Genomic DNA, 25,311 nt, shown 5'->3' on the forward strand with positions numbered 1-25,311 from the left:
TATACCATCCAGAGGTTGGTCATCGTTTGGTATACCATCCAGATGTTGCTGGTGCTCAATTATTCCAGACAGCAAGTCACTCAATTCATCAGTCTTGTCTTTTTAGTAAATCGCTCTCTTCTGATCTCTGCATTCTCTTTTTTCTTAAGCCATTTTAAGGTTCTTCCACACTCTATAAAAGGCAGATGTCATTCAATTTAAGTGATGTCACAAAAATATGAATATGAGAAATGTGAAATACTGATAATAATGAGGATATCTCACCTGAAGTTGTTGTACGCTCCTTGTGGTTACATTTTCATTTGCATTGAATTCACAGCAAATTGCAGCGCAACCACAATTTTTMTTTTGCTCGGTAGCAGTAGTATGGTTTTTACTTTCAATAACTGGATGGTTTGACAAAATTTGTTTTTTTTTCATACAAATAATTTTTGCTTCTGCCATTGTTTTGTCTCAAGATTCACATCAGTAATGTTGTTTTCTATACGATTCCGGGTTTTTATGAGCACCATTAGACAGCATGTGCTCAAACTTAACCTTATCAGGCTTAACCCAGGTGTTCTCATTTAGGGTTACTTACCTTTCTCCAGAACTCCATAGTCTTGACTAACTAAGCCAAATTTAAGCCACGTTCATGAAAGCTACTTAAATGTCCTAGTTTAACTAGTACACATTAAGGCCTACTCCTGGCTTAATCTAAACCCTGTCTGTGAAACCAGCCCATAATGTCTTTCTAGATCTGGGTCTAAAAAACTGTAGGTTTAGGACTCCTGTAGCCAGTCAGCATGACAGTGATCTGTTGCCCCTGCTGCCAGAGATTCGRCAGGTCCATGGTTGAGGGAAACCAAGTCTTCCTCCTGTTCAGTGTTTCAGTGGATTGTGAAACAGGATTGTGTGTGTGTGTGTGTGGGTTGGTTCTTCTATCCTTGTGGGGACCTAGAATAGATTTTGTCGTGCCCTCTTCACGACTGTCTTGGTGTGCTTGGACCATGTTAGTTTGTTAGTGATGTTGACGCCAAGGAACTTGACGCTCTCAACCTGCTCCACTACAGCCCCGTCGATGAGATTGGGGGTGTGCTCGGTCCTCCTTTTGCTGTAGTCTACAATCATCTTTGTCTTGATCACGTTGAGGGAGAGGTTGTTGTCCTTGCACCACACAGTCAGATCTCTGACCTACTCCCTATGTCTCATCGCATTTCATGGCTACAGACGTGAGTGCTACGGGTCGGTAGTCATTTAGGCAGGTTACCTTAGTGTTCTTGGGCACAGGGACTATGGTGGTCTGCTTGAAACATGTTGGTATTACAGACTCGGACAGGGAGAGTTGAAAATGTCAGTKAAGATACTTGTCAGTTGTTCAGCGCATGCTCGGGGTACATGTCCTGGTAATCTGTCTGGCCCTGCGGCCTTGTGAATGTTGACCTGTTTAAAGGTCTTACTCACATCGGCTGCGGGAGAGCGTGATCACAYAGTCGTCTGGAACAGCTGTTGCTCTCATGCATGTTTCAGTGTTACTTGCCTCGAAGCAAGCGTAGAAGTTATTTAGCTCGTCTGGTAGGCTCGTGTCACTGGGCTGCTCTCGGCTGTGCTTCCCTTTGTAGTCTGTAATAGTTTGCAAGCCCTGCCACATCCGACGAGCCTCGGAGCCGGTGTACAATTCGATCTTAGTCCTGTATTGACGCTTTGCCTTTTTGATGGTTTGTCAGAGGACTTTGCAGGATTTCTTATAAGCTTTYGGGTTAGAGTCCCGCTCCTTGAAAGAGGCAGCTCTACCTTTWWAGGTTAGATCGAATGTTGCCTGTAATCATGGCTTCTGGTTGGGGCATGTACGTACAGTCACTGTGGGSACGACGTCCTCCATGCACTTATTGATAAAGCCAGTGACTGATGTGGTGTACTCCTCAATGCCATCGGAAGAATCCCGGAACATATTCCAGTCTGTGCTAGCAAAACAGTTCTGTAGTTTAGCATCTGCTTCATCTGACCACTTTTYTTATAGACCGAGTCACTGGTGCTTCCTACTTAAATTTTTGCTTGTAAGCAGGAATCAGGAGGATAGAGTTATGGTCAGATTTGCCAAATGGAGGGCGAGGGAGAGCTTCTGTGTGTGTGTAGTAAAGGTAGTCTAAAAAAAAAATCCTCTGGTTGCACATTTAACATGCTGATAGAAATTAGGCTTATGATAAGATACTCTACCTCAGAGCAAAACCTTGAGACTTCCTAAGATATTGTGCACCAGCTATTGTTTACAAATATGCATAGGACCCTGCCTTGTGTCTTACCAGAGGCTGCTGTTCTGTCCTGCTGATAGAGTCTATAACCCGCCAGTTGTATGTTCATAATGTCGTCGTTCAGCCACGACTCTGAAACATAAGATATTACCRTTTTKAATGTCCTGTTGGTTGGATATACGTGCTTTCAGTTTGTCCCATTTTATTTTCCAGCGATTGAACGTTAGCTAGCAGGGTGGAAGGCAATGGCAGATTAGCCACTCGTCGCCTGATCCTCACAAGGCACCCTGATTTCTTTCCGCAAAACCTCTGTTTCCTTTTCCAGTGAATCACGGGGACTTAAGTCCCCACAAAGATAGAAAAACAAAACGTGTTTGTGTGTGTGTGTGTGTGTGTGTGTGGCATGCACACATGCGCAATGCACATACTGTATGGGTTTTGACTGTGGTGGTTGAGTGTTTGCCAACCCTCCCAGCATTGACCAATACTGTGTTGTTTTTCCACAGGCTGCTATGTGTTACGTCCACATTGCTGCACTGGTGGCAGAATATCTCCACAGGAAAAGTAAGACYGTCTTTCCCCATTTATTCATTCACCTTCACTCACAGTACTTTGAAGTATTGTTACATTATTTTTTACTTTACATTATTGTCACTTCACATTATCTTTTTACATTATTGTTAGAAGAAGTATTACTTTTATTGTTAGAACTTTATCATATATTTTTTTTTTTATAGAACAGCACACTGGCGTTCTGTTTACCCCACRATGGACTAAAGCCGTGGCACCAGGCTGTATTATCTTACTATAAGGGTCTTTATTTTGTCAAGCCAGGATGCTTAATACTTAACTCTGTCCACGGGCAAATCCTATTGTCTGTCTGTGTTCCACAAAACAAATAGGTTAAGCCCACGTACCCATTAAGCCACACAAAAACTACAGTTATGCATATTATGCATTTAGCCATRGTGCCTTTACCAAGATTAGGAACAATTGAAACCTCTGTACTCTTTCCAAGACTTKTGGAGTGGACAGGTAGTTGTTGATGCAGAGAGAGAAGAAGATCAGAGTTCAGGGATAGAAGGCCTACAAGTGGTGGACAAACATGCAAACAAATGAGGGACAAGATGACTACTCATGCATTTTTGGCTGGGGACATTGTCATATTGTTGTCCTTTATTCATCCATGTGATTCTATTATGGCCATTGAACTGTTAGCTTTAAAAATCTAATCTAATGATAACATTAAGGGGCACATACATTTCTCCAGTTTCTCTGGACTAAAACCCAACTATGATAAGTGTACTATATTATGGATTAGGTCTCTAAAAGATCAACTTTAAATTGCCATGTGGTCTACCGATTGAATGGGCAGATGGAGAACATTGGTGTACATATCCCGGAAAAGTTTAGGGATCTAGCAACTATTAACTTTGATTGAAACTTAGCGAAAATAGATAGAATCTTGAAACGTGGAGAGGGAAACGCCTATCCTTTTATGGGAAGATTGCCTTGATTACGTCTGCTCATACATACAATATTTGGAACCCAATGGTCTGGGGTATAAATATACACTATTTCGTAGTTTACATATTTATTCCTAGCTCTACCGGCTCCGGGATAATCTTTTTTCAAATCATGCGAGACCATAATATTTCACTTTACATGGAATTGCAAACCAGAAAGTTAATTGAGCATATTTGTATAATGAAAAGGAGTTTGAAGGGTTAAAACAATTAAATATTAGGGCATTAAACCTTTCTCTTAACGCCTCCATTTTACAGAAATTGTATCTAAATCCAAACTCTTTTTCTAGGAAGGTACTAAGAGATGCCCATCCTTTGTTTAAGAGGGAGCTCTTAAAACCTTAGATTTTTGGTGGATTAACAATGGATCTCTGTTTTAAAGTATAAAMAWATATATTTAACCTTTAACTAGGCAAGTCAGTTAAGGACAAATTCTTATTTACAATGACAACCTACCGGGGAATAGTGGGTTAACTGCCTTGTTCAGGGGCAGCTCGGGGATTTGATCAAGCAACCTTTCGGTTACTGGCMCAACACCATTAGGCTACCTGCCGCCCTTCCTTTTTAAATGAATTCATGGGTACAATGTCAATTTCATCCTCCAAAAAAGGCAGATCTAATATTACAGCAAATAATATGGCTAAACTCCAATGTACTGATAGAGAAAATACATTTTCTTGGAAAAAAATATACAAGGGTATAATATTTATGAAGGACATTGTAAACAAGGATTGTCAAATGATGTCACACAAGCAACTAACAACAGTGTATGGAGGTGAATGCTCAATACAAAATCATAAATGGCTTAAAAGTATTAGTATACATCGAAAAATGAATCAGTTTCACTTAAAGACACAAGGGAATGCCGTATAAAATTCAAATTAGTTGGGAACAGGTCTTTGATGTCCCAATACCTTGGCATYGGGTCTATGAACTCATATATACTGTAAAACAATTGACACATCAATACTTGCTACAAAAAGAATGCTCAATATATGGGGCATTGAACAGTCAGCCTTTTGCAGACTCTACCACTAGGAATCAGAATCAAAAGAGCATATTTTATGGTAGTGTCCATCGGTGGATCACATTTGGAGTCAGGTCCAGGAATGGTTGATATGTCATAATATCGGGATTTCGATGGACCTGCAAACTGTATTGTTAAGGGATCTGAAAAACCACGGTTAATGGGAAATATCAATATACTGGGAAGATGGGTTAATCTGTGGACATCGGAGGGTTGGAGTTAAAATCAAAATGAATGGCCCAGCACTTGCAGGAAGAGGAAATTAGGAAAATACAGTTCCTGCAGAAAGTATTCACACCCCTTGACTTTTTCCACATTTTGTTGTTACAGCTAGGGCTGGGCAATACAACAAATTAATTGTATTAATCTGAAATTATGTTTTTGCACAACATTCCAAAAGCCTGTATTGCAAGAATCTGTAATTCTTTGTATTTATKAGCGTTTAGTCCGCTTGTTATCATGTTATATTTTTGGTCTTGTCTCCTTCACTCCTCTGTGCTGTGTGCACCTTCCAATTTACACCATAGATCTGTATATAATGATGAGATGCACGTCTCCACCCTGACAATGGGAATCATTGTCCCAAAGGYAGGAGGCAAACTTTGGTGAGAGTGAAATCTCTGGCTTYGCCTCTTCCTTTATGGTTTACACACACACCAAGCCCCTCCCCCTGCCTCTCTTTCCAATAAAGTTGAGTTCACATCCTGATAACCAGGACAAGATGGCCTGCTAGCTAGTCATCACGTCCGATGAGCAGGCTGATAAAAAGCAGTCTCAACTTTTTGAATAAAAAATGTATATGAAAGTAATTGGTTAAACATTGGTTAAGCAATCTTACCAAATTATTCCTTATTCCTCAGAAAATTCTCCCCCAAGCGCAGACTTAAATCTGCTGATAATTCAGCAGTTTGGGGAATTTTCACTACATCGCAAGGTGTTAAGATAGCCTTCCCACGAAGGGAACAAAAAAGTATGCTCTCATGCATGCTTTGTTTTCCAGACCTCCCAAGTTYGCTTACAGAACTTCGTGTAAACTTAGTACATACTTGCCATTGCGCGTTTTTATGTTTGAAATCGCACTTGAAAAAGTGACAGGTGACTTCTGTACTATACGCTCTAGAATGAACACAAGTATGCATTTTGGAACACAGCCCGTGACTGACATAACAGAAAAACAACCACATTTTGAAATGTCACCTTCTGTATCCTACTATTTTACATTCAATTCGTGGTCCTTGAGTTGTTGAGTTTGTTTTATTTTTACAGGGACAGTGCAYATTAATCAACGTTTCAGTAAAAGTGCCGGTTTTAGCCAGCCGGCTARTTTTCAACCGTAGTCCCTGGGCAGGATATTAAAAACCTTTGTGGCTCAGTTGGTAGAGCATGGCGCTTGTTTGATTCCCAGGACCACCCTTACATAAAATGTATGCACGCATGACTATAGGTCTCTTTGGAGAAAAGYGTCTGCTAAATAGCATATATTATATTCTAACTCTCAACATTAAGTTAATACCCCGACTGAGTTCCAAAAAACATGTCCGCAACCCACAAATACCCCCCAAAAATACCAAATATGTTACAACATTCCCCAGTCTCCCCTTACTAAACTGAGGTTTTTACTCCGCTGGTCTCGGGAAGAAATTACGAGTCCTCGTTGTCCAAAACCGAGTCAAGACCGAGTAAAAATGTATCCGRCACCTAGACAAGACCCTGACACGCAATATGTGGTCTCGAGACCGGACTCGAGTACTACAACACTGACAGCAACCACTGACTGGTTTTACAATAGTAAAGAGCGCCACTTGGAACAGCAACAGCTTTACAAAGTCTGAGAATGGATCATCCAAGATGTGCTGGACCTCGTTTTCATGTTGTCTGAAGTGCTGTCTACTCTCCTTCACCCAATCTTGGGTGAAAGAATGAAGTATTTATAGACTGCCTCTGTCTTTTGTTGTTATTGTTCTTTCAGAGATGTTCCCCAGTGGCCTGGCTGCATTCAAGAGGATCACTCTGAACATTGAAGAGGAGGCTGCCATGAAGGAGGACACAGGCATGCAGGATGTCTACTACACTGAGGTGTGTGTGTGTGCATTTATGCATGCTTGTGTGCAGTTGTGATGATATCATGACAATGATTTCATCATGTCATATTTGCTTTTAATATTAGACACCACTATTTTTCTTCTTCTATAAATCATACCTCATTAACCACAGTTAATGAACTGCCAATAGAAGGCTCTGGTGGTTAATATTGCATGGAGTCATCTCTCAATGTTTATAAGTCTTTGATGTGACTGATAACAGCTTGACCTGTTTTTCCTGAACTGGTCCCAGATCTGTTTGTACCATCTTGCCAAGTCCTATGGCCAAGTTGTTAGAATAATAGCAGTTGGACAAGACAAGCCTGTGGGCGGGTGCATGTGTGTTCAAGCGCATGTTGAACAAATTCTGTATTTTTATGTGCGTCTGATAATGTTGGCCTGCTGTCGTAGAATATTCTAATCAAGTGAGAGAGACTTTKTCATTTCTTCAAACAATCATCTCTATTCAATATCGATTAATTATTGCAATAATGAAGCTGATCAACCCCACACCCTTGTGTTGGACCGAGTAACTTAACCTTTACACAAATGCAGAGTACTTGTTACGAATCCCTTTGGCCCTGCAGTCTAGGGGGGATGGAAACGAGACCCGTAACATAACTCATGCAAATTATAATAGTGAAAAGGAACAGTGAGAACAAAAACCACAGACCACTTAAATCTACCGTCAAACACTCATGGTTTATTTGGTAAACACACAGTAAAGGGGGCGGGAAAAGGGGCTGAGCTGGACCCAAGGAAAGAAATAATAAGTATCCAAAAACACCCCTAAGCTAGACTACCTGCTTCAACAACAGCTAGCTCACTAACCAATAAAATACAGTGGGTCGTCCGACCAGTTCTAACTAGTGTTCTTTAGACAATATTTACCTACGGGTAGTGTATGCCCATGGGCGACTTGTCTTGGTACCTCCTATTCCCACCATCAAACAAACAGTCAAACAACATACCAAAACAATTCTCACAGGATAAAGGACAAAGTGACATGTAGTTGCAAAAACAAAAGAGAGATCTGGGGAGAGAACTGATTGGGATACTTTTAAGCCAAGGGAAAGGGGATGTGATTGGGTAAGGAAAAAGGAGCAGGTGTCTTCTGATTAGCGACTGATTGGTGACAGATTGGCGGCACCTGTAAATAGGGCAGAATGAAAGAAAATACACACACAGGATACACACACAGGATACCTGTATCCGTAACAGTACTATAGAGTTGAAGTCGGAAGTTTACATACACTTAGGTTGGAGTCATTAAAACTTGTTTTTCAACCACTCCACAACTTTCTTGTTAACAAACTATAGTTTTGGCAAATTATAGTTTTGGAAAATTCCAGAAAATGAWGTAATGGATGAAGCTTCTGATAGGCTAATTGATATCATTTGAGTCAATTGGAGGTGTACTGGTGGATGTATTTCAAGGCCTACCTTCAAACTCAGGGCCTCTTTGCCTGTGAAAATCATGGGAAAGTCAAAAGAAATCAGCCAATTGTAGACCTCCACAAGTCTGGTTCATCCTTTGGAGCAAACGCCTGAAGGTACTACATTCATCTGTACAAACAATAGTACGCAAGTATAAACACCATGGGACCACGCAGCTGTCATACCGCTCAGGAAGAAGACGCGTTCTGTCTCCTAGAGATAAACGTACTTTGATGCGAAAAGTTCAAATCAATCCCAGAACAACAGCAAAGGACCTTGTGAAGATGCTGGAGGAAACAGGTACAAAAGTGTCTATATCCACAGTTAAACGAGTCCTATATCGACGTAACCTGAAAGGCCGCTCAGCAAGGAAGAAGCCATTGCTCCAAAACCGCCATAAAGCCAGACTACCATTTGTAACTGCACATGGGGACAAAGATTGTTATTTTTGGAGAAATATCCTCTGGTCTGATGAAACAAAAATAGAACAGTTTGGCCATAATGACCATCGTTATGTTTGGGGGAGAAAGGGGGAGGGCTTGCAAGCCGAAGAACACCATCCCAACCGTGAAGCACGGGGGTGGCAGCATCATGTTGTGGGGTGCTTTGCTGCAGGAGGGACTGGTGCACTTCACAAAATAGATGGCATCATGAGTAAGGGGAAAATTATGTGGATATATTGAGGCAACATCTCAAGACATCAGTCAGGAAGTTAAAGCTTAGTCGCAAATGGGTCTTCCAAATGGACAATGACCCCAAGCATACTAACAATGTTGTGGCAAAATGGCTTAAGGACAACAAAGTCAAGGTATTGGAGTGGCAATCACAAAGCCCTGTCCTCAATTCTATAGAAAATTTGTGTGCAGAATTGAAGAAGCTTGTGTAAGCAAGGAGGCCTACAAAACCTGACTCAGTTACACCAGCTCTGTCAGGAGGAATGGGCCAAAATTCACCCAACTTATTGTGGGAAGCTTGTGGAAGGCTACCCCAAAATGTTTTACCCAAGTTAAACAATTTAAAGGCAATGGTACCAAATACTAATTGAGAGTATGTAAACGTCTGACCCACTGGGAATGTGATGAAAGAAATAAAAGCTGAAATGAATCATTCTCTCTACTATTATTGTCACGATCCTCTTCCTGGAAATGACTGGACCAAAGCGCAGCGTGATACGTGTTCATGATATTTTATTTAATCAGAACACTTGAACAAAAATAACAAAGAGAAAAACGAACAGTTCTGTAACTAAACTATACAGAAAACAACTACCCACAAAACACAGGTGGGAAAAGGCTGCCTAAGTATGATTCCCAATCAGAGACAATGATAGACAGCTGCCTCTGAGAATAACACCCCGCCAAACACAAAGAAATAGAAAAACATAGAAATAAAGAAACTAGAATGCCCACCCTAGTCACACCCTGGCCTAACCAAAATAGAGAGTAAAAGCCTCTCTATGGCCAGGGCGTGACAAWTATTCTGACATTTCACGTTCTTATAATAAAGTGGTGATCCTAACTGACCTAAGACAGGGAATTTTTAATAGGACCAAATGTCAGGAATTGTGAAACTGAGTTTAAATGTATTTGGCTAAAGTGTATGTAAACTTCTGACTTCAACTGTATATTTTTAGCTGACACTAACAATGCTCAGCCATGGTTGGTTCAACCCCTCCCATGCAGACCAAGGAGCATCATAAGCCACTCTGGGTTCATCCTGTTGTTATCTGCACGGGTTGTTGTCTTAACCCCACCCTGGCTTAGTTTCCTAGTTGCAAGGATGATTTTGAGACAATGAGGGATTGTTCTAAACTCCTAAGCTATCCCTAGTAAAACACATTATTGTCTATGTAATGTAGTCTTTAACTCATTTGTCAGCTCAAGCCATCTCTGGTGACCATATGCCCAGATTAGATGCAGGGAACTACAGTGGAGACCATAAAAACACAGACACTAGCAGGACAGAAATGTCTTACTATTAGTTAAATATCAATTGTTAACCATTAATATCAAATAAATCAGGTAAATACGTAATTTCTCTCACACTGTGCTGACTGTTGTTACTGGCCCACACTTGCATGTCCTGGCTTTTCCAGGAGGTCCTAGTGGAACACCTGGAGCTGTGTGTGGAGGGGCTGTGGAAGGCAGAGCGATACGAACTGATCACACACATCGCCAAGCTCATCATCCCTGTCTACGAGAAACGGCATGACTTTGAGGTACGAGCCAAACACATGCACGCACACACACACACACACACACACACACACACACAAACAAGGCTGAAATGTAAATTGAATCCTTGTGAGCAATATTTACACAGCATCTTTGTTTACAAACAACAACCCACATACAGATGTGGCTGTATTCGTTTTTAAAATACCCAAAACCATTCTAGGATTGACTGTAGGAAAATATATACTGTGTGAATCCCATAATGAGTATTCGATTGTAAGGTTGAGACAATGTCATTCAACAACTGAGACAATATTAACTATGTCCTGCTTGTCCGTGTATTGCACTATCCATTGCGCTGTCCCCTGTGTTTATAAAGCAGAAATAAGCAAGGCTCATTCAGTCCTTCCTCAGCTTATGGAATAAGGTCTCACACATAAATACTGTCCATGAGAAGTTTACCCTAAGAATGTCCCACTCTCCATCTTCTCATGCTCTCTCCTCTTCTTAGCTTGAATGGAAGCTTTGGCTCTGGCTTTAAAAAGCCCTTTGGCCGAGTCTCAAATGTCACCTTATTCCCTATCTCTATTAAATAGAGAATAGGGTGCCATTTGGACAACAGYCTCTGTGTTGTCTTTTGGCAGTGGCATGTTCCTGTAGCCTCTCTCAGTTCTCTCTCTCTCTGTGAGGAGTCACTCACACCCATYGTCCAGAAGCTGTCATATTGTATTGTTTTAATATGGGGTACATAGGCCACTTGTTGTGTGATTTACAGTATAGTTTGTTATCAATAAAACATCACGATAAGGTGCAGAGCGTTCCATTTTCCTGCTGGGGGACAAGGAGACCCTCAGCTCCACTAAAAGCATTGAAAACTGCGTGCCGTTTTCAAGGGATTGGTAAATAAATGTTAACTATTTGGTTGTAATATCATCACCTCTTGAAGAGCATAGTCAGAACTACACATCAGAACTACACATTTCTGATTATTCCATGCAAAACAATTGTGCATATTTAGCTATTTCATTAGACTTATACAACAAGTAACTGAATGTTTTTCATGATCAGTAAACATAATTTGATCTTGTAATTTCAGATACGTGAGGGTTGCCTGACAATATCTCACAAGATTGGCCATCATTAATTGCATATTTGAGTATGTAAAATCAAAGTTAACTATACCTGAGAAGTATGAGTGGTTTAGGTTAATTTCCCATCCAGTGTGGGCTCTGCCTGTCAAGCAGCAGAAGGGCGCATTTGCYGATGTACTGATAATGTTTGTTGGCTAACATTATCCCCTTTTTAACATTGTTTTTAAGTGTCCCGATTACTGTTGACAGACATGATAGCTAGTCTACATTGATTGATGGACCATGTCAAWTTGGCTAGCTATCTAATAACAGATCACATCAATAATGGCCAATTAACAAGCTAACTTTCAGGGGATAACCTAGATGGTTATATCCAAATATTGTTTGAGTTGCTTGCCATCTATAGTGGTGATGACAGAAGTACGAGGACTTGCCAATGTCAGGATCTTTCCAAAAGCCTAATCTCTGATGAAGCAAGTTAAATGACATGTTTGCTCAGCTAGCTAGCTAGTTACATGCTAAGTGGATAGGCTACCCTCACTTGTGAAATTACACGATCAATTGATGTGTACTCAACATGAAAGCATGCAGTTACATGCTGTATAACGGATGATAGAGCTAAATGTGGAATAATCAGAAATGCGTCATTCGGACTATGCTCTTCAAGAGGTGATGACATTAAAACCAAATAGTTCTGAAATGTATTTAACAATCCCTTGAAGACTGCACGTATTTGTCAATGGTTTTAGCAGAGCTGGGGTCTCCTTGCCCCCCAGAAGTTTTAGCAGAGCTGGGGTCTCCTTGCCCCCCAGAAGTTTTAGCAGAGCTGGGGTCTCCTTGGCCCCCCAGAAGTTTTAGCAGAGCTGGGGTCTCCTTGCCCCCACAAGTTTTAGCAGAGCTGGGGCTTCCTTGCCCCCAGAAGTTTTAGCAGAGCTGGGGTCTCCTTGCCCCCAGAAGTTTTAGCAGAGCTGGGGGGTCTCCTTGCCCCCCAGAAGTTTTAGCAGAGCTGGGGTCTCCTTGCCCCCCAGAAGTTTTAGCAGAGCTGGGGTCTCCTTGCCCCCCAGAAGCCAAACCAAACTCTCTGTACAATATTGTGACATTTTATTGATAACAGCCCATATGCATTGCAGTGTAGTCGTTCTCAAAAATATCACACACACACACAGAGAGAGTCAGACACACAATAGCGTGCACAATCATAAGTGAATACACACACACACACACACACACACACACACACACATCAAATACCCAGTGGTATGTTGTTGTTTTTTTCAGAAACTGAGCCGTCTGTATGACACGCTGCACAGAGCTTACAATAAGATCCTGGAGGTGATGCATACAGGCCGGAGACTGCTGGGGACCTACTTCAGAGTGGCCTTCTATGGACAGGTGGGTGGATATGGAATAAAAGATACAAGATCACCTTCTATTTGCCTCCCAGTCTTTTTTTTTTATGTGATTTTATGCCCTTTGAGACAGCATACCTGTGAAGCGCTGCACCCACAGACTCAGACAGATAGACACTGGGGAGGAACTGTAGTCAATGGCTCCTTTCCAATATCCCCACTAGCATACCACTTCTAAGGAAACAATGGATTGGGCATGCATTCGAAGCGCTAGGCTGGTATGTTAGCTAATCATTATTTAGTATGCTGGCTCAACCAATTGTACTTCTCTGTCAAGGATGGAGTGCCCATTACTTACGCCATCCTTATTTTACCCAGCTAGTTCCGGAGGGCCGGAACTGATTGAATCGGCCCGGAATCAAAATTAATGAATGCCCAGAGTCGGCCCAAGTACATCAGGCCGTTTCTGTCTACCGGAATTCATACGACTTTGCTGGCATCTTACCAGAATCCCCCCAGAAGTGGCACGATGCAAATTTAAATAAATGTCTACAAAATTACCAGATTTAGTCATTTTAAATATGACTATTTTATACATACAAATTTTACCCATCCACAAAAAAAACATTTGTCAGAGGAAACACCATACACCTGGTGACCGTGTCAGTGTGCATGCGCCCGGCCTGCCACAGTAGTCGCTACAGCGTTATGGGACAAGGACATCCCGACCGGCCAAACCCTCCCCTTACTCGGATGACGCTGGGCCAATTGTGGGTCACCTCATTGGTCTCCCGGTTGCGGCCGGCACGGGTCTCGAACCACGTCTGTAGCAACGCAGTTCATACTGYGACGCATTGTCTTAGACCGCTGTGCCATTGGGGAGGCTCCATCCACAAAGTTTTTAATGCTTATCAACTGCTTGCACAAAGTATGAAAATACTAAAATACTACGCAAATTTCTTAAAGATTTTCATTTAAATGTTAATTGTATTTTTTTTAATCACAGAAACATTGAAAAAATATGGAAAATAAATAATCTGTGTAATCATCTGCCATAGAGAAGGCCCAATCGGCCCGATCCCCAAGTAATACATTTGGGCCAGATAACTCACACCGGAATCGGCCCGAGCTCAATCCCCACATCCTAGCCATAAGTAATACTGCCGAAGAGTATCTTCCAGCCCTTCTTCCATTTGTTTGGGGAGAAAATAAACTTGTCTCTCTCTGTTAATTACTATAGAAAAATAACARCAGTGCTCTAGCTAGTGTAGCATCATTGAGGTACTTGTGGTTGGATCTTGTAAGCTTACTTTAACCACGTCTGATATCATTATCTATCGACCATCTGGGATCCCTAAAATATGGTGTTCTTTCTTGGTTACTTTCCTAACTGATAGAGAGATATTAGATTAAAGTGAAATTACACCAATCCTTTAAAGACTAGTGACCTCTGAGGAGGATAGTTGTGAGAGAACTAAAAATGCTACAACACTAAGGCTTAGGTTAAGTTTCACTTCTCTCTTCAGATAGATAAGGGATGGTTTGTATCTCAGTCTGTGTGATACTGTGCCTTCAGAATGTATTCACAACCCTTTACTTTTTACACATTTTGTTGTGTTACAGCCTGAATTTAAAATAGATTACATTTAGATTTTTTGTCACTGGCCTACACACACAATACCCCATTTATGTTAAAGTGGAATTATGTAGTGTTTTTTCAATTTATTTGACAAATTCATTAAAATTGAAAATCTGAAATGTATTGAGTCAATAAGTATTCAACCCCTTTGTTAAGGCAAGCCTAAGTAGGTTCAGGAGTAAATTKTTGCTTAACAAGTCAGATAATAAGTTGCATGGACTCACTCTGTGTGTAATAATAGTTTTAACATGATTTTTGAATGACTACCTCATTACTGTAACCCACACAGACAATTATCTGTAAGGTTCCTCAGTCGAGCAGTGAATTTCAAACACAGATTCCACGACAGAGACCAGGGAGATTTTCCCTGGTCGGTAAATGGGTAAAAAAACATTGAATATCCCGTTGAGCATGGTTAACTTATTAATTACACTTTGGATGGTGTATCAATACACCCKGTCACTAAAAAGATACAGGCGTCCTTCTTAACTCCGTTGCCGGAGAGGAAGGAAACTGCTCAGGGATTTCATGAGGCCAATGGTGACTTGTTACAGATTTTAATGGCTGTGATAGGAGAAAACTGAGGATGGATCAACAACATTGTAGTTACTCCACAATACTAACCTAAWTGACAKRGTGAAAAGAAGGAAGCCTGTACAGAATACAAATATTACAAAACATGCATCCTGTTTGCAACAAGGCACTAAAGTAACACTGCAAAAAATGTGGCAAAGCAATTAACATTGTCCTGAATACAAAGTGTTATGTTTGGGTCAAATCCAATTTAACCACATCACTGAGTACCACTCTCCATATTTTCAAGCATAGTGGTGGCTGCATGTTATGGGTATGCTTGTAATGATTAAGAATTGGGGAGTTTTTCAGGATAAAAAAAACTTAATTAAGCTAATCAAAGGCAAAATCCTAGAGGGAAACCTGGTTCTGTCTGCCTTCCACCAGACACTGGGAGATGAATTCACCATTCAGCAGGCCAATAACCTAAAAGGCCAAATCTACACTGGAGTTGCTTACCAAGAAGACAGTGAATGTTCATGAGTGGCCGACCTACAGTTTTGATTTACATCTGCATGAAAATCTATGGCAAGACCTGAAAATGGTTGACTAGTAATGATCAACAACCAATTTGGCAGAGCTTGAAGAATTTTGAAAAGAATAGCGGGCAAATGTTGCACAATCCAGGTGTGGAAAGCTCCTAGGGACTTACCCAGAAAGACTCACAGCTGTAAATTGCTGCCAAAGGTGATTCTAACATGTATTGACATGTAAATCTTGGTGGGACAAAAAAAGTAATGTTTTAGATGCATGCCAGCAAAGCCACAACACTAATCAATACATTAATTGCACTATAACAGTGACAAACGGTGCGCACAATCTGTTAGGGCCTACATAAAGCTGAACTAACATCAGACTTTCTTTTCAGCACCATGCCTGTTTTGCATATTTTGTCATTAAACTTTCATCAAAGTCTTGTCATTCTCTGAGCTAGGCTGAAACACCTGCATTTTGGAGCTGCCTTACTCGAGAAAGCCCAAAAAAAGGCCATGTTTGTATGCGGCTTAATTAATGCAATGATTTTTTTTTACATTGTTTGCAAACTGATATGTGACACGTATTAATGCCAAAATAACATGCAAAACAGGTGGGGCTCAAAACTGAATGACGGGTTGCCACTGTACTTATCTAGTCAAGATACACCGAACAAATATATAAAACGCAACATGCAATCATTTCTAAGATTTTACTGTGAATACAGATATGCATCTGTCGGGCACAGATACCTTTAAAAAAAAGTAGGGGCATGGATCAGAAAACCAGTCAGTATCTGGTGTGACCACCATTTGCCTCATGCAGCTCGACACATCTCCTTCGCATAGAGTTGATCAGGCTGTTGATTGTGGCCTGTTGAATGTTGTCCCACTCCTTTTCAATGGCTGTGCGAAGTTGCTGGATATTGTCGGGAACTGGAACACGCTGTCGTACATGTCGATCCAGAGCATCCCAACCTTGCTCAATGAGTGACATGTCTGGTTAGAATGCTGGCCATGGAATGCAGGCCATTTTCTGCTTCCAGGAATTGTCTACAGATCCTTGTGACATGGGGCTGCTGTGAATTATCATGCTGAAACATGAGGTGATGGCGGCGGATGAATGGCACAACAATGGGCCTCAGGATCTCGTCATGGTATCTCTCTGCATTCAAATTGCCATCGATAAAATGCAATTGTGTTCGTTGTCCGTAGTTTATTCCTGCCCATAGCATAACCCCACCGCAACCATGGGGCACTCTGTTCACAACGTTGACATCAGCAAACCGCTCGCCCACATGATGCCATACACGYTGTCTGCCATCTGCCCGGTACAGTTGAAACCAGGATTCATCCGTGAAGAGCACACTTCTCCAGTGTGCCAGTGGCCATCGAAGGTGAGCATTTGCCCCCTGAAGTTGGTTACGACGCAGAACTGCAGTCAGGTCAAGACCCTGGGGGGAGGACGAGCACGCCGATGAGCTTTCATGAGTCGGTTTCTGACCGTTTGTGCAGAAATTCTTTGGTTGTGTAAACCCAGAATTTCATCAGCAATCCTGGTGGCTGGTCTCAGATGATCCCACAGGTGAAGAAGCCGGATATGGAGGTCCTGGGCTGGCGTGGATACACGTGGTCTGTGGTTTTGAGGCCGGTTGGACGTACTCCTAAAATTTCGCCGTCGTTTTAGAGAATAACATAAAATTATCTGRCAACAGCTCTGGTGCACATTCCTACAGTCAGTGTGACAATTGCATGCTCCCTCAATACTTGAGACATCTGTGGCATTCTGTTGTGTGACAAAACTGCACAGTTTAGAGTGCCTTTTTATTGTCCCCAGCACAAGGTGCACCTGTGTGATTATCATGCTGTTTAATCAGCTTCTTAATAAGCCATACCTGTCAGGTGTATGGATTATCTTGGCAAAGCAGAAATGCTCACTAACAGGGATTTTTTTTAAATGGTGCAAAACATTTGAGAGAAATAAGGTTTTTGTGCGTATGGAACATTTCTGGGATCTTCTCAGCTCATGAAACATGGGAGCAACACTTTACATGTTGCATTGGAAATTTTGTTCAGTGTGTTTTACAAATGTTCAAATTTTTCTTCCACTTTGACATTAGAGTATTTTGTGTAGATCGTTGACAAAAATGACAATTAAATCCATTTTAATCCCACTTTGTCACACAACAAAATATGGAAAAGTTCAAGGGGTGTGAATACTTTCTGGAGGCAGAGTATTTTATATTTTGAGATGTTTAGAGTTAGGCGGCTAACTCAAGTACTTTACAGTATCACAAAAAGGACAACCTTGTTTTATATAGATGGATTGTTAGAATATTATTAATTCATGTTTCATTGTCATGTTTTTTATGCTTGTATACATTCAAAAATCCCAATAAATATATTGAAATATCCGACACAGAACTTTATTTCACATTTGAGAGTTTAATTGATTTATTACTGAATATTTTCCTCCCGAGTCTGCACCTGTTTTGCAGCATGAACATCCGCASCACAATTGGCCAGTTGGAATTTGGAACACTCTCAGTTTTCTAAGATTGCTAATATGTCTTGTTGACAGGGCTACTTTGAGGAGGAGGATGGGAAGGAGTATGTTTACAAGGAGCCCAAACTCACAGGTCTGTCGGAGATCTCTCAGCGCCTTCTATGGCTCTACGGGTACAAATTTGGAGCTGAAAACGTCAAAATCATCCAGGACTCCAGCAAGGTAATCACTATGGGTRCGTCCCAAATGGCATCATATTCCCTATGCAGTGCACTACTTTTGAGTAGTTCCTAGAAATAAGGAAATAGGCTGCTTCCTTTATTGGAGTTGGAAACTTTCCAGTAGTTTCAAATGAATTTAATTTGCAGCCAGAAATAAAAACTTATTTTCATCTTATTTTCTTGTTTCCTGAGAAGAGAGGATGGTCCAACTATGAACCATCTAGAAATTCCTGTAGTACTATACATACTGAAGGACTCCAGGACAAGGTTTCGTCACCCACTGATATAAAGGATGCTATACCAAAAGCCAGGAGCTCTTCCTGACCACCTGATCAGGAAAAACTATTGGCCTTGTGGATTTTTYATGTGGATTTTGCCTAGAAGGGATACAGTTTTTGTAAATATGTACTTTTTGTAGCAGGTTTAGAAGAACTTACGYAGGAGGTTAGGAGATTAGGTTAAGGTTAGGAAATGGGTTAGGGTTATCTACTTTTGACGTATCACTGTATCCCATCTAGACATGTGGCCTTTTTACAGGAACGTGTCTCGCATTCAAGAGCACTGATTCAAAGACGACATAAATCATTTACCTTTTCTAGGTAATACATTATCTAGGTTCTACCTAACACCCCTCCTGTCTCCAACAGGTCAACCCCAAAGACCTGGACATCAAGTTTGCTTACATCCAGGTCACCTTCGTCAAGGCTTACTTTGACGAGAAGGACTGTCCGGAGAAGAAGACAGACTTCGAGAAGTGCCACAACATCAACCGCTTCATGTTCGAGACGCCGTACACGCTGATGGGGAAGACACATGGCGGTGTGGAGGAGCAGTGCAAGAGGAGGACAGTGCTCACAAGTAAGCTTCATGACCTCATTACAACCTCTTTAAAACCACTAGTTAGCTTTACAACTTTGTTACAACCATTCACACACTTTACACCAGTTAGTTAGCTTAACAACCTCTTTGTGCACCTTTTATGTTGTAATCTTAGTTTGACCCCACTTCTCACAGCAGAAAAATAATATAACCAGAAATGTGTGGGGGGGTGTCTTCTACTAAGCTATATGGAATTGTTTTAAGGTCATACTAAAGATCATTTAGCTATATTGATTTTACATTTTGACTCCTTGAAGTATCCCAAAAATATATAAAACATGTGAAAATGTATATTTGGCCTTACTACTATTAGCCCATACAAACGCATTGAAAACAGATTCACTACATGGGTGTCACGGATCCCCCCGGAACTGTGTCATTACGCACACCTGGTCCCCATTCCCACTGATTGTAATTCTTTAAATGTGCCCTTTGTGGAATCATTATGTGAGTGTATATTACTGGTCTCGCCCCGGTGTATTTATTCAAGGTACTCCTCACTCTTTTGTTTGGGTTTCAACCCTGTGTTTTGTATACGTGTTTGTTTTTACATGGCACGCTGTAATTTGGGTAAATAAAAAACCCTATTACGCATTCCTGCGCCTGTCTCCCGATCCCGTTAGACCAACGTAACAATGGAACAACAGATTCATGTATTTAGCCCCTTATTTTTGGCAATAAACAGTCTCCATATATACTGTCACACCCTGGCCTTAGTTATCTTTGTTTTCTTTATTATTTTAGTTAGGTCAGGGTGTGACATGGGGAATGTTTGTGTTTTGTCTCGTTTCGGGTGGTTATATSGAAAAGGGGGTGTTGGGTTTAGTGTATGGGTTTGTGTTGTGTGAATGTTTCTAGGTATGTCTATGGTTGAGTGAATGTTTCTAGGTATGTCTATGGTTGCCTGAGTGGTTCTCAATCAGAGACAGATGTCGTTCATTTGTCTCTGATTGGGAGCCATATTTTAGGCAGCCATAGGCATCATGTTTTTGTTGGGTCATTGTCTAGGTCTGTGTCTGTGTCTAGGTTGCATGTTTGCATTTTGTTCGGTTATAGCTTCACGGTCGTCTATTTGTTGTTTTGCKTCGTTCGTTCATCTCCTAAATAAAGAGAAGATGTATTTTTTACACGCTGCGCCTTGGTCCTCTCTCTCTCCCTTGGACAATCGTGACATATACAGTACCAGTCAAAAGTTTGGACAAACCTACTCATTCCTGGGTTTTTCTTTATTTTAACTTTTGTCTACATTATAGAATATTAGTGAAGATGTCAAAACTATGAAATAACACATATGGAATCATGTAGGAACCAGAAAAGTGTTAAACAAATCAAAATACATTTTAGATTCTTCAAAGTAGCCACCCTTTGCCTTGATGACAGCTTTGCACACTCTTGGCATTCTCTCAACCAGCTTCACCTGGAATGCTTTTCCAACAGTCTTGAAGGAGTTCCCAAATATGCTGAGCACTTGTTGGCTGCTTTTCCTTCACTCTGCAGTCCAACTCATCCCAAACCATCTCAATTGATTTGAGGTCGGGTGATTGTGGAGGCCAGGTCACCTGATGCAGCACTCGATCACTYTCCTTCTTTGTCAAATAGCCCTTACACAGTCTGGAGGTGTGTTTTGGGTCATTGTCCTGTTGAAAAACAAATGATAGTCCCACTAAGCACAAACCAGATGGGATGGCGTATCACTGCAGAATGCTGTGGTAGCCATGCTGGTTAAGTGTGCCTTGAATTCTAAATGTTTTACCAGCAAAGCACCATCACACCTCCTCCTCCATGCTTCACGGTGGGAAACACACATGCGGAGATCAAAGACACGGTGGTTGGAACCAAAAATCTAAAATTTGGACTCAACAGACCAAAGGACAGATTTCCACCGGTCTAAAGTCCATTGCCCATGTTTCTTGGCCCAAGCAAATCTCTTCTTATTGGTGTCCTTTAGTAGTGGTTTCATTGCAGCAATTCAACCTCGAAAGCCTGATTCACGCAGTCTCCTCTGAGCAGTTGATGTTGAGATATGTCTGTTACTTGAGCTCTGTGAAGCATTTATTTGGGCTGCAATCTGAGGTGCAGTTAACTCGAATGAACTTATCCTCTGCAGCGAGGTAACTCTGGGTCTTCTTTTCCTGTGGTGGTCCTCATGAGAGCCAGTTCCATCATAGCATCCACAGGTACACCTCCAATTGACTCAAATGATATCAATTAGCCTCAGAAGCTTCTAAAGCCATGACATAATTTTGGGGAATTTTCCAAGCTGTTTAAAGGCACAGTTAACTTAGTGTACGCAAACTTCTGACCCACTGGAATTGTGATACAGTGAATTATAAGTGAAATCATCTGTCTGTAAACAATGGTGTGAAAAATKTCTTGTGTCATGCACAAAGTAGATGTCCTAACCAACTTGCCAAAACTATAGTTTGTTAACAAGACATTTGTGGAGTGGTTGAAAAACGAGTTTTAATGACTCCACCCTAAGTGAATGTAAACTTCCCACTTCAACTGTATATATAAGTTGCCCATCCCTGCTATAAACCAATACAAGAGTTTTGTTATGTGTGGCTTGTTTGTTCAGGCTTGTTTACTTTTTGTTGTTGCAATAACATTGTTGCACGACATGACCTGTTTGTATAGTTGGACCAAGGACTACCAGGTAGGTCAGTGTTACATTAGCTTCAGCATTTCAATTGTCTGCTTCTCAGACAGGCTGTTTCAGAATGATCATTTCCCACAATTTAAGAACAATGGAAGGAGACAGAAGGTTCTGTGAAAAATGACTCCAAGACCAATACCAGACAATGCTGTTATGACTTATTATAATTTGTTACAATGTTATAAAATGTTGTTAGGGTTTATAGGTTAGGGTGTAGGGGTTAGGGTGTAGTGATTTGGGCTAAGGAGTGTATAATTGTCTGAGACCTGACTGTGTGCTCTATCTCTCCTGTCCAGCAGCCAACACGTTTCCGTATGTGAAGAAGCGTGTGGAGGTGTTGGGGGAGAAGCAGGTAGAGCTGAAGCCTGTGGACGTGGCCATCGACGAGATGCAGGCGCGCACCGCCGAGCTGACCAAACTCTGCTCCTCCCAGGAGGTGGACATGATCCAGCTGCAGCTCAAATTGCAGGGCTGTGTCTCTGTACAGGTAGACTAGACCTTACTGTGACTACATCACTTTGTGCATGCAGCTAGTGCATGCAGCTAACACCACAGACATTAGACCTTAACACAGTGGTATTCAACATTTGCCAGCGGGGACCTCATTTTTTTCCACCAAAATGTCTCGTGACGCCACCCATAATCTAATGACACAACCTTAAAGGAGCAGTTTTTGTTTTTTACAACCAAATGTCCGTTTTTTATGACATGTTATAGAAGGGTCCAGACACCTTTTTGTGTGTTTTTCCTATTTTCATTTTTTACTTGCCCCAAACAGCAAATCACTTCCTCATCATCGTTGTGTAATATGGGGGCCACAAAAAAAACATGAAAGGCTCCAAAAACACCCAAATAGGTCATTTTAGAAACGGCAAAGCTCTCAGTATAGTGATGCAGGTCTATAGATGTTGTACACGTGAAATTGGTTCTTTCCGAACTTGATCATCCATTTTGTTGGGACTCGAGCGATACCTCTCCATCCATTCTATAGGTAACTTCCAAAATAAACAATTGAGGGATACAAAGTATATTGAAAGCACACAGGAAGTTCCAGACACTTGTCGATTCTACGCCAAGGCGCATTGAAGCTGTTCTGGCGGCTCGTGGTAGCCCAACACCCTCTTAAGAAAGGGAAAGGGGGATACCTAGTCAGTTGTCCAACTGAATGTATTCAACTGAAATGTGTCTTCCGCATTTAACCCCTTCCCCTCTGAATCAGAGAGATGCGGGGGGCTGCCTTAATCGACATCCACGTCTTCAGCGCCCGGGGAACAGTGACACTTTATGTTGGTGTTTCCTTTATTTTGGCAGTTACCTGTAGCAGCAGGCGATACTGAGAATAGAACAGCTGGATCGGAGAAATGTCTTGTCGCGCAAAAGGAAATATAACATTCCAGATAAAGCATGCAGCATGTTGCTGTTTGTTTTTTACTCTACCACGCTAGTCCAGGGCTGCTCAACCATGCTACTGGAGAGATACCGTCCTGTAGGTTTTTGCTCCAACCCTMATCTAACACCTGATTCTAGTAATTTGCTGGTTGGTGGATAAATTGGCTTAACCAATGATGTTATTTCTGTGCTGCGTGTTGATAAGGATTTCATTGGCTGTGGATAGGCAGCATAGGAGTTCCCATGCACTACCTGAGGGTGAAGCTGAATGCCTTAGATATTCAATACTTTTAAAGATTGTTACTCATGCCCTTGTCTTGTGCGCCACAGGTCAATGCAGGTCCTATGGCGTACGCCAGAGCCTTTCTGGACGACTCCAAAACCAGCAAGTCCAACAATAAGAAAGCCATAGAGCTGAAGGAGGTGTTCAGGTATGTGTAGAAAGCCATAGAGCTGAAGGAGGTGTTCAGGTATGTGTAGAAAGCCATAGAGCTGTGAAGGAGGTTTCAAGGTGATGCTGTAGAAAGCCATAGGTAGCTGTAAGTTGGATGTTCTTCAGGCTATGTTGTTAGAAAGCCATACGAGCTGAAGATGGTGTTTCAGGTATGTGTAAGAAGCTAGTGTCTTAGAAAAGTAGGAATTGGAGGTGTATCAGGTATGTGTAGATTCTGGCATAAAACGAGAGCATGAATACCCACAACCCTACCCAAATATACATCTACACCAAAGTTTTCAAACCAAGTTATATAATTTGTGGAGCAAATAAATGAACATAATGTTCATTTGTCTTGAATGAAGATATAAAAACCAAAATCATCCTAAGAATGTATGTCGTATATGACACCTCTGCTGAGCTAACGCCTTTGTACACCATTTAACTGTGTGTGTTTTCGTGGGTGTGCTTGCTCTATGCAGAGAGGTTTGTGGGGCTGTAGGTAATGGGCGCTGGACATAATGAAGGCTTCTAATCAAGGAGAGGAACAGTTCTGTGAAGATACCATAGGGCTGAAGATAACTCAAAAGACGATTTGGTAAGGAGCCGTCACAGACTCATCCTAAGACACGTGACATGGGGGAGTGGTTCAGACATCACTCCATAAAACAGGTGACTGGGGGAGGGGGAGGTGGCTGTCAGACATCATCCTAGAACTAATGACAATTGTGGGAGGTTGCGTGTCAGACAATCCGACCATAAATCAGGTGACATGGGGGAGGGAGGTGGCTGTCAACATCATTCCTCATGAACAAGGTGACATGGAGGGGGAGGTGCTGTCAGACATCATCCATAAAGTGACATGTGCGGGGAGGAGGTGGCTGTCAACATTCATCCATAAAACAGGTGACATGGGGGAGGTGGAGGTGGCTGTCAGACATCATCCATGAACAGGTGACATGTGGGGGAGGGGAGGGCTCCCTTAATCAATACCGCTGTATACACAGTCAGCCTTACCAATCACACAAGATGACTTCTGACCACACTCTCTCTAGAGGTCTCACGTCTGTGCTTCTCCTACTCTCATCCTCCTCTCCTCCCCCTACTCTTTTGATCAAACACCAGACTTAGGTTTGTGTAATCTTAAAAGTTGACAAGGAAGTTTCATTTTCACTGTAAGAAGCCACGACATGTGACAGGAGTGTCAACCAGTGTTGCAACCAGCTGGTTCTACAAAGACAGTTTCTATTATGAGTTATGTTTACCCTGGATCCTGCTATGATAAGACGAACAGGTCTGGTCGCATCCTTACTTCGCATCAACAGCTCAATCCAAATAGTCCCCACCCCCCACCCCTACCTTTGAACTGAAAGAGAGGCTCCTTTTGTAGGGGAAGCCCCTCCCATCAGAACATACCAAACACAAATTAATTAAGCAATTACCATCGTCAAAGCCTACATTTTCCACTCAGCTAAACATATTGAATCATATACCTTTGCAATCTGTTCTCATGATACAATATAACACATTTACAAAATCTCATCCCTACTGACATGGTGTCTTTCCAAAATGTGCCCATCACAATCTGTTACCATTTGTTAAACGTAATTATGATGCAACTATGGT

At 41.6% G+C, this 25,311-nt stretch overlaps 1 protein-coding gene across 1 annotated transcript in view; it reads left to right on the forward strand.

Moving 5' to 3' along the window:
• Positions 1 to 25,311, forward strand: part of LOC111960166 (dedicator of cytokinesis protein 11-like) — a 133,369-nt gene that overhangs the window by 103,246 nt on the left and 4,812 nt on the right. Inside the window, 9 exon segments of the mRNA XM_070437805.1 lie at positions 2,738 to 2,795; positions 6,754 to 6,860; positions 10,398 to 10,520; positions 12,846 to 12,959; positions 18,183 to 18,329; positions 18,976 to 19,186; positions 22,160 to 22,350; positions 23,583 to 23,683; positions 23,825 to 23,855. Of these exon segments, the coding sequence (XP_070293906.1) occupies positions 2,738 to 2,795; positions 6,754 to 6,860; positions 10,398 to 10,520; positions 12,846 to 12,959; positions 18,183 to 18,329; positions 18,976 to 19,186; positions 22,160 to 22,350; positions 23,583 to 23,683; positions 23,825 to 23,855 (1,083 nt within the window).

This window comes from Salvelinus sp. IW2-2015, linkage group LG37 (genome assembly GCF_002910315.2).
Source record: "Salvelinus sp. IW2-2015 linkage group LG37, ASM291031v2, whole genome shotgun sequence".
In the NCBI taxonomy this organism is placed as follows: domain Eukaryota; kingdom Metazoa; phylum Chordata; class Actinopteri; order Salmoniformes; family Salmonidae; genus Salvelinus; species Salvelinus sp. IW2-2015.